A 13,019-nucleotide genomic window follows, 5' to 3' on the forward strand; every position below is an offset into this window, starting at 1 on the left:
GCGTGTGACGTCTGTGTGACGCAGGTCGAGTGTATAATGCGTTCAGCACATCTCGAGGATCGCTTTAGAAATGCGATGCAATGTTCATGTCCTTGTCCTTGTCTTTAGAAACGAGACGGGCTTTGAGCTGCACCCCCTGCGAGTGAGATGGTCCGATCCGGAGGCGTGCAACCCTCTCTCTCTCTCTCTCTCTCTCTCTCTCTCTGTTACTCCCTCAGCTATTGATTCACTCCAGCTCTGCGCAGCTTCAGTGAAATATGAAACGCAGGCCTGTCAAGTTGCCATTAATGGTGAGTAACATGTCACAAGCTGACTAAAGCAGGAATATAAAGCGTGAATAGATAAGATCTGTATAGTCTCAAATCAAAAGAGATATTCTTTATCAAAGCTAAGATTCGTCCAAATGCCACCCAAATGTTCACGCAAAGAAAGAAGGCGTAACTTTTTTTCTGTAAGTACGTTTACACATTAAAATGATTTTTTATTTATTAAATTATTATTTATTTTAACTACATTTAGTTGATTAACTTCTAGCAGAATTTATTTCAATGTGACTAAAATAAATTGATTGCAACCACTCCCCTTACAAAAATGTAGTAAATTCAATTATTATTATTATTTTTTTCAGTGTATTCATTCTGTGATTTTTTTTCAGACGTCAAACTGGATCCAAAACGACACCTTTTTGGAGCTTGATTAAATGAATGTGTTGTACAGCCTCGTGTACTTGTGAGGAGACCATCGGCGTCTTACACTTGTCTCTTGTTAGAGAAAAAATCTATATAGTGGTGAATAAAAATAAAAAAATAAAAAAACCTGTAAAGAACGTCCAGATTATATGTTTATATGAGAAAAAATAAACTTTTTCTCTATCTTTCAAGTGAAGCCTACAGTATTTTAAAGAATATATATATATATAATTTCAATTTATTAATGACAATTAATTCCATTCTCAGTAACTTAATGCAAAAATATGTTGTTAAATTATTAATGTTTGAACTTAAATATAAAGAAATACTTTATATATATATATATATATATATATATAAAGTATATATAAACTTTAAACGTAAATAAAACTTAAATCATTTTAGTTATTTTATAAGTATTTTGATAATACTTTATAAGTAATATTTTAATATTATTAAGCATCATTTAGTATGTTTAAAAGTTTTTTGTATATTCAGAAATATTTAGTATTTTTAATAATTTATAATATAACCATTAATTCTGCTCTCAGTAATGCAATGCAAAATAATGTTAAATAATTTAAATGTAACTTAAATTTAAAAAGAACAAATAACTAATAAAATAGCATAACTGCTAAAATAACTACAAATATTTAAACCACGACCCAAAATCCTCCCAACACCCAATCTGACAGATCAACTCAATTCATTCTGTTTCTGCACATCACAAAAGCAGTTTCTCATTTCTTAGAACAAGTTGCAAATGTTTTGGTACATCCATGCAAATGATTATGTACAATTCTCTGTTGTTTCCTGCATTATCAGTTGCTAATGTCATGTCGATCAAAATGTATTATATAGTTTTCTGTGCAATAGTCTTACCCCTCAAAACATCTAGTCTTTAGTTCATCGTATAAGTCATTAAATGCAAAATGATCTAGTTATCACAAACTGCCAAGCACACTTTTTATTTATATTTGTACACATTATTATTAGACTTTTTGTCAATTTGGCATGAATTGTGCAAGTGAATCTTGACTAATGAAGAGAATGTAGATGATAAACCAACGATAAACCATTTCTCTGAAATAGCTCACAGGTTCATCTCATGAATCTTCAGTTGGAAAGCTTATACTGTAAAGACAGAGGACAACACAAGAGTTACACATTCTGACAATTGACTTATTTTCATCTTTATGCCCATATTTCTTTTTCCTTTTCTATAATCACAAAAAACATTGTAAAGGATTTTTATTTTTTGGCCAGACCACTAGTAAAAGTGTAACTGGGAATTCTATCCAGTCTCTTTCAATCAATATCCCACATACAGTAATGTGTAAATTTCTACTTTTGAAACCCTAAAGAGATAATATCGAAATAGTCTTTACTTGTAAAACACACTAATAATATTTGTTTACAATACTTGTTTACAACTTCAAAATATATATATATTTTTTTGTAAGTTAATTGAGGTCAGAATGTTTTTTTTTTACACACAGATATTTAAACTTCAGAAGTTACAATTGCTAAGTAGAATTCACTTCTGTTTATCATTTCAATATAATTAAAATGCGGTAATATTTGTGTGTTTATAAGACTATCACAGCAAATATGCTAACATTTTGAACGACAAACAACATTATTTTTATATTTTAAACACAAACCTCACATCATTTTGATATCAAATATCTAAACTTTCTTAACATTTTCGTGAGATATGATCATTTATACTAATATTTATAATTCAATTTAATTTTTATATTTACCATTTTCATTAAATTTTTCAGTTTTGTTTTGTTTTAACTTTTATGTTAGTTTTAGTTTAAGTTAATAAAGTAAAAATGTTATTAAAATGAGAGATTTCTTTCTTTTTATATATATATATATATATATATATATATATATATATATATATATATATATATATATATATATATATATGTATATATATATATATATATATATATATATAAATAATAAAATAAACATAAATGATTAATATATTTATATTTTAATTCTATTTATAATTTATACTTTACATGGTTTATTTTATTTAAAGTAACAAAAGAGTTTTTAAATGGTTTTGATTTTAGATTAATTTAACTAATTATAAATGAGAAATTAATCAAAATGCAGTGAATTTATGCTTAAAACAAGAACAAATATCTGCTAATGAAGTCAGAAAAATCAACTTAATTCAAAGGGAAACGCTTCTTTTAATTTCAGGCTCCATTAGCAGATATTCTTTTCTCATTAAGCCAAAACTTCACATAATTTTGATAACTTATTCAGATAACATGACCACATTTATCACATTAACCACTCGCTCTGTCCTCAGAGTTCATGTTTAGCTAACGAGCCAATCCATTTATTAGCAGAACAGCGAAAGATAGAGGTGAAGATCTAAATAAATTCTCCAGCCTTTTGTGCTTCTCGCATATTCAGCTGCAAATAACCCGAGCTGACACCGTAATAGGATTCATTCATCACTCTTGAGCCGTGAAGCGCTCATTAGAAACATCGTGCAGGCCGTTAATCTGCACATTAATGAAGCCAATCAGATGGGATCTCTTCATTAGGCCGTCTCCTCACAGGAAGTGTCCACAGCTAAAGTTGTGCATGAAACGGAGAATTAATATAGATGTTCAGGATTTGGAGAATTATGCACAGATTTAAACAAATATATTCAAGGATTTGAGCTGATTTGCATTTGTTGTGAATCTCCCGGAGAGTTTAATTAAAAAGGTGAATCTTGTTTCAGGTAAAACTGACAGGTTTAACACAAATGTGAGATTTCACAACACATGCCAGCTAAAAATCACAATTTAAATCTCTTCTGCTCACCAAGACTGCATTTATTTGATTAAAAGTACAGAAAAATTGCTAAATATTATTGTTATGTAAAACATCTGTTCTCTGTGTGAATCTGTGTTAAAGTGTAATTTATTTCTGTGATGCTCCGCTGTATTTTCAGCATCATTCCTCCAGTCTTCAGAGTCATATGATCTTCAGAAATCATGAAAATATACTGATTTACTGCTCGAATTATAAAGGAAGACGCTCCCCTGAGCCTCAGGCTGCTGTTCGGTTAATTAGTTCGGAGTTAATTGCAGGTCAACGATCTGAGGCAATCAAACACCTTTCCAATATTCAGTGTGTGTGCGATCGATGTGAAGAAGAGCCGAGTCTCAAACACAGACGAGTCAGAAAGAACTGAGTCAATTTCTAAGTTTGATTCATTTCTGTGAATCTGTTCCAACTCTTGATTTCAGTGAATCGATTAAAAAATTATTAAATTATTCATTTTTATCTTTTAAGTGATTCATATTTTATCACGGTTGATAAAAAAAACTCTAAAACTCAAAACAAAACATTCAAAAAAACTTAAGATTCAAAACAAGTAAAGATTCAAAACAATTAATGAGTCAAAACAACTAAAGATTCAAAACAACTAAAGATTCAAAACAACTTAAGATTCAAAACAAGTAAAGATTCAAAACTAGATTCAAAACAAGTAAAGATTCAAAACAATTAAAGATTCAAAACAATTAAAGAGTCAAAACAAGTAAAGATTCAAAACAATTAAAGATTCAAAACAAGTAAAGATTCAAAACAACTAAAGATTCAAAACAACTAAACATTCAAAACAACTAAACATTCAAAATATTAAAGATTCAAAACAACTAAACATTCAAAATATTAAAGATTCAAAACAAGTTAAGATTCAAAACAAATAAAGATTCAAAACAAGTAAAGAGTCAAAACAAGTAAAGATTCAAAACAAGTAAAGAGTCAAAACAATTAAATATTCAAAACAAGTAAAGATTCAAAACAAGTGAAGATTCAAAACAAGTGAAGAGTCAAAACAACTAAAGATTCAAAACAAGTAAAGTGTCAAAACAAGTAAAGAGTCAAAACAAGTAAAGATTCAAAACAAGTGAAGAGTCAAAACAACTAAAGATTCAAAACAAGTAAGGATTCAAAACAAGTGAAGAGTCAAAACAAGTAAAGATTCAAAACAAGTAAAGATTCAAAACAAGTAAAGTGTCAAAACAAGTAAAGAGTCAAAACAAGTAAAGATTCAAAACAAGTGAAGAGTCAAAACAAGTAAAGAGTCAAAACAACTAAAGATTCAAAACAAGTAAAGTGTCAAAACAACTAAAGATTCAAAACAAGTAAAGATTCAAAACAAGTGAAGAGTCAAAACAACTAAAGATTCAAAACAAGTAAAGATTCAAAACAAGTGAAGAGTCAAAACAAGTAAAGATTCAAAACAAGTAAAGATTCAAAACAAGTAAAGAGTCAAAACAAGTGAAGAGTCAAAACAACTAAAGATTCAAAACAAGTAAAGAGTCAAAACAACTAAAGATTCAAAACAAGTAAAGATTCAAAACAAGTGAAGAGTCAAAACAACTAAAGATTCAAAACAAGTAAAGATTCAAAACAAGTGAAGAGTCAAAACAACTAAAGATTCAAAACAAGTAAAGATTCAAAACAAGTAAAGATTCAAAACAAGTAAAGGGTCAAAACAAGTAAAGAGTCAAAACAAGTAAAGAGTCAAAACAAGTAAAGATTCAAAACAACTAAAGATTCAAAACAACTAAAGATTCAAAACAAGTAAAGATTCAAAATAAATGCCGTTGACAAGAACATTCAAACTAAAGATTCAAAGTAATATTATAAAACAAAATCTTGGCCTTAAACTGTCAAACACATTCAAATAACTCCCTGCATCCCCTTTTTACATATGTATTATTAATAATAATAATTATTATTATTATTGTATTATATCTATCATTACAGTATACATAACTATTTATGTAATTGTGTGTGTGTGTGTGTGTGTGTGTGATAAGCATAATCCACTAGAATTTGTATTGATTATTTCATTTTATTCCTCTCTTTTTTTTTTGTTATAGTATAATTTGAACTAGAACTGAAAGATCAGATGATTAAATCAATCATGATTCATATGAATCAGTCTGTCACCGATGCACAACAGATGAACATCATGTAACACTAAAGACCCAAAATGGTCAAATGAATGTGGTTTAAGTTATGTATAATATAAAATTATAAAATTATTAATAAACAAATATAAAATCACTTCAGGATGGGTTCGATTCATGGGTTCGATTTTCCAAACGCAACTAAATGCATAAATAAATAAATGTAAATGTAATTTAAATGCAGCTGATAAAGTGTGCACCTTAAATGCAATGTTTTGGATAAAATCATCTGCTAAATGCATTAAAAACACTTTATTTCTCTACGGTTTGGATTGAAGGTCTTTTGTGTAGACTTCAGACGTCTTTGAAGAGTCGAGTCGCTCTGGTTCTGCATTATTCATGTGTGAACTGTGTGTTTAGCTCTGCATATTTCCATCGTGGCGTGTCACACGCTAACAACCCGAAACGCTCATTCTGATCGCTGGGATGGAGCGGGAATATCCCGGCGTATTCCTCAGACTGAGCTAATTACAGCACGTTAATAGAGACACCAGCTGCCTCTTAACATCTCATCACAACAACAGCAGCGACTGAGAGAAGGTCAAGAGCTCAATCTGCTTTCACAGCACGACCCACAGAGATCAAACTAGCATCAGAGCTGTGCATTAATATATGACCATGAGCTGAAAAACACTTGTTTAACCAACAATATCTTTGCTTGTCTTAACTATGCTTTAATATAGAGATAATTGTGTTTTATTATTTAGCACTGGTTCAAATTTATTTTACATTTTTTTGCTACAACATCTTAAGAGTCCTGTGACCCATTTAAAAAAATTATAAATTACTATTTGTATAAATCTTACTGAAATAAGAAAAAAAAATAATAATAATAATAATAATAATATATATATATATATATATATATATATATATATATATATATATATATATATTGTTTAGACTTCAGACGTGTGTATATATATATATATATATATATATATATATATATATATAATAATTATTAATTTAATTATATATTTGTATATATAAATATATAAATAAATAAATAAATATGTAAACATAGAAGCATAGCAAAGACTGGGATTGTTTAACAATTTAATTATTTAATTATTTAATTTTAATAATTTTAATAAATATCTTTTAATATATATTTTTTTTTAAATGACATATCAAATTAATTTAATAAAAAAAAATGTAATCAAATTAAATGAAAATAAATTAAGTGTAACCCTATAAACAAGCATAGCAAGCCAGGGCATTTTTAATAATAAAGAAAAATGATTTGCAAAAATACTGATGAATAAATAAATGTCTTCCCCAACTCATGCAACCCTAATATTTCCTCAAACTCAAAACGATCTGAATCTCATCAGTCAGAAAGTTCTTGAAGTTTTGGTGAGTTGAAACATTCTCCAGAGACACAACACACATCAGACACGGCGTGAGCAGCTTAACGAGTTCAGCACAAACGAGCTCAGATCCGCAGGCCGCCGCTCATCTGCACTTTAACATCACTACACGACTCCAGGGGCTATTCAAGAAGGTTAATTAATGTTCGGATAACACAGTTCATTTTTTAATGAGAAGAAAGGGTCTTAGCCCACGCTGGCACCGAAAGCTTCATGCTGGAAGACAAATGCATGACATTACTGTAAGAACCAAGAGGGCCATGCTCAATATTCATAACAATTTTGCTGAAATATGAAGTGATAAAACAACGCATCTTTCTTTAAAACGTTTTATTAAGTTTTTATAATATTGATTATCTTTATTGATTATTTTAACTTACAGTATTTTACTTCTTGCAATAAATATATAAATATTAAGATGCACATTAAATATCATCAAAAGGTTGAGAAACATTTTCTATGATGATTTTAACTCACTTTTTCTTGTATTTTATTTCTTGAAATAAATATTCAGAATTTCCTTGATTTCTTAAACTCAATTTTTATTACTGTTTTTATTTTTATTTCCATCATTACTTTAATCTTACATTTGACTTTTTATTTGTTAAGTATTAAGATAATCCATAAATGTCAGAAATTAAAATGTGTCAGAAAATGTTTTTTTTTTGCCTAAATAAATAAATAAAAAAAAATTAAACAATAAATACTTTCAGAATGCTTCACATTAATTTCAAATAATATAAATATTATAATTCTGGTCAATACTGATAAGCCAATAAAATTACATATATATATATATATATATATATATATATATATATATATATATATATATATATATATATATATATATATATATATATATATACTTGATGAATTTGTATAATCAAAAATAAAATATTGTGTAAAGAAAAAGAAAAAAAAACATTCTGAATGCTAAATCTGAGTTTAGAAATTTTAACATTGCTGAAAAATTTATATTTATGCATTAATGCAAAAATTCCAGCAAACCGATAAATATATGTATATATAATTATAAGAAACTGATCATTATTTTCAACTAATATCAGAATTTTTTTTTTTATCAATAAAAAATGTCAAAAAAAAATTTAAAAATCATTTATTTAAATGCTACAGCTGAATTCATGAATCCCAACATGGATCAAAAATAAATAATAATTATATTAGGATTTGGTACAGGGTTATTCAATCATTTGTTTTTTGGAGATTAATTAAAATGAGAATTATGATAAAGTGATATAATATTTTAAAGTGTACAAAGTAGAGGAAATAAGAATGCACAATTACATATCCAATGTCTTAAACTAATATAGATAACATAACCTATATGGTACTGATAAATAATGCATCACTTTATAAAGCAACACGCATCCTTACAAACCAGGAAAGTCATGCATAAAAACCAGTCAATATCTCCCTGTGCTCAACATGACGTTACTCAGCAGCAAACGTTCATTTCAGTGTGCTCCTTCTGTCTGAAAAACCCTGATCCAGATCCAGATGAAGCAAGCATCTGGACGCATGGATGACGGCCAAGAGCCACAAACAGACGGATGAGCGCCGATACCACGATCTCATCAGGTTTACTCAGCGTTTCACACTAACGCAGGAAGAAGAAAACACGCAATACTCTGATTTACTGTCTGAAATCAGGAAGAGCTCTAGCTGACCACATGACTGATGTTCTGTCAACGATTCATTAGTGCATTCAGCCCCAAACTTCAGCTTTATATGTTTGAATCTACAGTAACATTTCCATGTGTTTAAACATAACATAAAAAATGAATGCGATGCATATTGTGATGAAACTGGTAAGAAACAGGTAAGATTTAATTACTGTAATTTACTGAATGTGTTACAGTTAGTCGTTAATTAAAAAATAAATGTAAAAAAATTATTGTGCATGTAATATATAATTCCTTTTTTTTATTTATAAAACATATAATTGTATTTTTATCGTTTATTTGTCTGTTTTTATATTTATTTGTCTCATTTCCTGAGAAAATCAGTTCTTGAGGGGAAAAAATATATTTTTACATTTATGCTGATCATGAGCCATTTGGATAAAAATACATTTTGAAAATATAACTTAAAAAATAACTATAAATAATAATACAAAAAATACTTTAAAATACTAAAATTAAATTAAATTCAATTATTTTTTGTTTTGTTTAGGTTTATTTATTTATTTTGAGAGCAGAAATCTGACCGTTTCCTTTCTGACTGATAAATATATTCATCACAATAAGTTTATTAGTTTATTTATGTTAAACAGTGTAATACAAATGGATTGATGTTATATATGCAATCTTGAATTCAGGCCTCTGTGTAGTTTCTGAGTGCTCTTACAAGTCAAAAAAGCTTTTGGAGCACACTTTCCATGCCCTTAAAAGTCACCACAGACTCTGACCCACTTACTGTGTGTTATAGATGTATTTGTGAATAGCACTGGATTATAAGACGTCTATCAGATTATATTGATCATCAAAGATGAAGCTGAAGCTTTTCCCTCAAACACAAAAGAAAAACTGCATACATGTATAACCGGGGAGCCTTTAACATGATGAAAGAGGACATTTATTAAATTAATTCCACACGCTGACAGCAAACAAATGAAACCGAGAACGTGCCAGACTTCTGACACACAGAGAAAAGACACGAGTAATTCATCGTTCGAGAAGCAGAGAGCTGTGAACATCACGACTGAATCCAACAATAAAGAGTTCACACATTTACAATTCATTTATTTCCTTCATTTGAAATCACTTTAGATAAAAGTGTCTGCTAAATCCATAAATAAATCAAAAGGTAATTCTAATCATGTATTTTGATATGTATAGCATAAATGCACTATTATATCCACTTCAGTGCAGGTGTAATCATAACTGGAACCATTTATTAATATATTATTGTTGTATCTTTTATAAATATATTATTTAATATTTATGAATAATATTTTTTGTGATATATACAAATAAGCAAATGAAAATGTCATTCTAACAATAATTTATATTTAATATTTAATATAATAAATGCATTATTATATCAACTCCAAATAAATGGGTATGTATGTATATTTAATCACATTATATTTAATATTTATATATATATATATATATATATATATATATATATATATATATATATATATATATATATATATATATTATGATTATTATCATATCACTCTTAAACATTTTACATTAACATTTTAATAGTGATAGTTTTAATTTAGTTTAAATTTAGTCAATTTTATTTTATTATTAATTATAATATAATGTTTTATTATTACTAGGCCCTACAAACAAGCACTATCACAGCAAACCTTGATTTTTATCGCATTTTAAAAATCTAAATTGCAGTTTTCATCAAAGAAAAACCTGCGATTAGATTCTTCTAAAAATAAAAAATTTCTGGAAATAATGAAGACTCTTCACTCCAAAAAAGACAAAAAAGCATGAAATGTAGTGCACTATATTCCACGTCTTCAGACGTCTTTTGATGCTTTATGTGAGAAACTGAAGAAGTGACTGTAAATGTGACTAAATATGGCACAGAGAGCTGATTTGAGATGATTTTAATAAGTAACTTTTTCTTCACACAAAGCATCATATGACTCTGAATAACACAGGAGACATCTGGATATTTTAGGAGCTGAACTGTGGAGATGTGAAGTGTTAATTAAACTTCACAAGGACATGAAGGTGAGGACACAGATCCACATCGAGCTTTAAATAACAGCTGATTCAGTTCATTCATCTGATTCACACTGAACAACGAGAGCGAATCACTCCAGAATCAAGAGAACTCACAAACAATCATATTTCCATATACATTCTTTTCTTCGTTACAATCTAACACTTTTATATAGAGCTGCTTTATAGCTGGACAGAATTGATCTTGTAATTATTGAACTGAATCGAATCCACACTGAACTGAATAATGACTCTATTGTGTTCAGCTGAAACTGAATCATTTTATAACTGTTGCAACTTTATAACACTGTGATCTTATTACTGCACAGCTGTTTGAACAGGGTTATTACCAACTACAATTATACCATAAACATATATTTGTTACTTGTTACTTGAAATCAAATTAATCTTTATTGAAATTAAATATATATATATATATATATATATATATATATATATATATATATATATTCATTTGAATTGACATAGTTCCAACGTTTCTGTTTTTAATTTAGTTTAACTTGACATACTAAAACAAACTAAAACTAAAATAAAACATAAAAAATATATAGACAGATATATAAAATATATACATAAAACATAAATATATATATATATAAAACAGAAAATATCAAAAGGAAAACTAATTTAAACTATTCTTAAAATTATGCATAGATATATTTAAAGTAAAATAATGAAAATAACAAGAACAAACAAATACAGAAACTAAAAATATGAATATTCATATTTTTAAATAATTAAAAAATCATTATATATATAAATATATATATATATATATATATATATATATATATATATATATATATATATATATATATATATATATATAACAAAAATCAATATATTTTAACTATAAATTGCATATTATATATATTTTATTTCAATTTATTATATACATTTTATATTATTATATTTAATTTAAGATATCTTATTTTTTATGTGTATCAGAGTGCACTAAATCAAAGTATAATGGTCATATATATATATATATATATATATATATATATGAAACAAACAAAAATCTTCATATTTTAAACATAAATTGTATATTATATATATTATCTCTATTTATCATATAAAAGTAACATTATTATATTTAATTTAAAAAATCTTATTTTTAAATGTTTATCATAGTGCACTAAATCAAATCTTCGTTGACTGACTGAATATACAATGATCTCACTTTTGATAATATTTTTGAGCAATTAGGTTTTAAAGTTGGTCTCCTCAGAACACAGAAATCCTGTTTAACACAATAATACTGTAGAAACACTAGAAGAGCTCTCAATAATCCCTGAATAATGGCTGTAAGACGCAGCGCAGAACGCTGAAGCATCTCTGTCATGATCACAGCTGACACGTCAACCCCAGAGACCCACACATCCCAGCATGCACTGCTCCAGCGACAGACACCACCGAGGCTTTATATATCTCTCACCTCGTCGAAGCCGCTGTCTTCTTTCTTCAAGGCTTGAGGGGAAGAGAAAGAAAAGTTATATTAAACATCCGCTTTAAGGACTACTGAACAGTGGATAAAAGAAAGAAATAAGCTCTTTAATGGTTTCTGCACATGCAAATGAAAAACAAGTAAAGGCTGTAACTGGCCGAAATATTTTCCAACTCTAAAGTCTATAGCACAAGAAACTGCACAGCGATAAACACTGTATTATTTTAAAAATATATTTGTATTATTTTTCATATTTAAAATTTTTATGTAAAAGTGTTAGTGAAAAGTTGTTCATTACCACAGAAAATAGTTTCTACTCTTAATATCTACAGCGATAAACACTCAAAAATACTACTTTTTAAAAATATAAAATCCTTTAATTTTTTTATTAAAAAATATATTTTTATTATTATTTTTTTATTATATTTATGTGATGTGCTGTTCCTTACCACAGAAAAATAAATGCTTTTATTATTTATATATATATTTATCTTTCTTTTTATTTTATTTTATTTATTTTTATTTTTATTTTTTTTTTGGTCGTGTTTGTGATGTGTTGTTAATTATGACAGAAAATATTGTGTACACTAAAGTCAATAGAGCAAGACACTTCACAACTTCACTATTAAATATCTCTATGTATCTGAAGTCTATGGGCAGGACACTATCATAATAAACATTAAAAAATACTAAGTAATAATTTTTATTATTTTGGTAATTCCAGCTTCACATTTCTGCTTTTTATAACTATACCAAAATATATT

General features: G+C 27.4%; 1 protein-coding gene across 1 annotated transcript in view; it reads right to left on the reverse strand.

The window, feature by feature from the left end:
• The window catches only part of LOC127975272 (cyclin-dependent kinase 14), a 158,872-nt gene that overhangs the window by 143,070 nt on the left and 2,783 nt on the right, over nucleotides 1–13,019 (reverse strand). Inside the window, exon 2 of the mRNA XM_052579193.1 lies at nucleotides 12,247–12,278. Coding sequence (XP_052435153.1) covers nucleotides 12,247–12,278 — 32 coding nt within the window. The remainder of the gene's footprint in view (nucleotides 1–12,246; nucleotides 12,279–13,019) is intronic.

Source organism: Carassius gibelio, chromosome B16, assembly GCF_023724105.1.
Source record: "Carassius gibelio isolate Cgi1373 ecotype wild population from Czech Republic chromosome B16, carGib1.2-hapl.c, whole genome shotgun sequence".
In the NCBI taxonomy this organism is placed as follows: Eukaryota; Metazoa; Chordata; class Actinopteri; order Cypriniformes; family Cyprinidae; genus Carassius; species Carassius gibelio.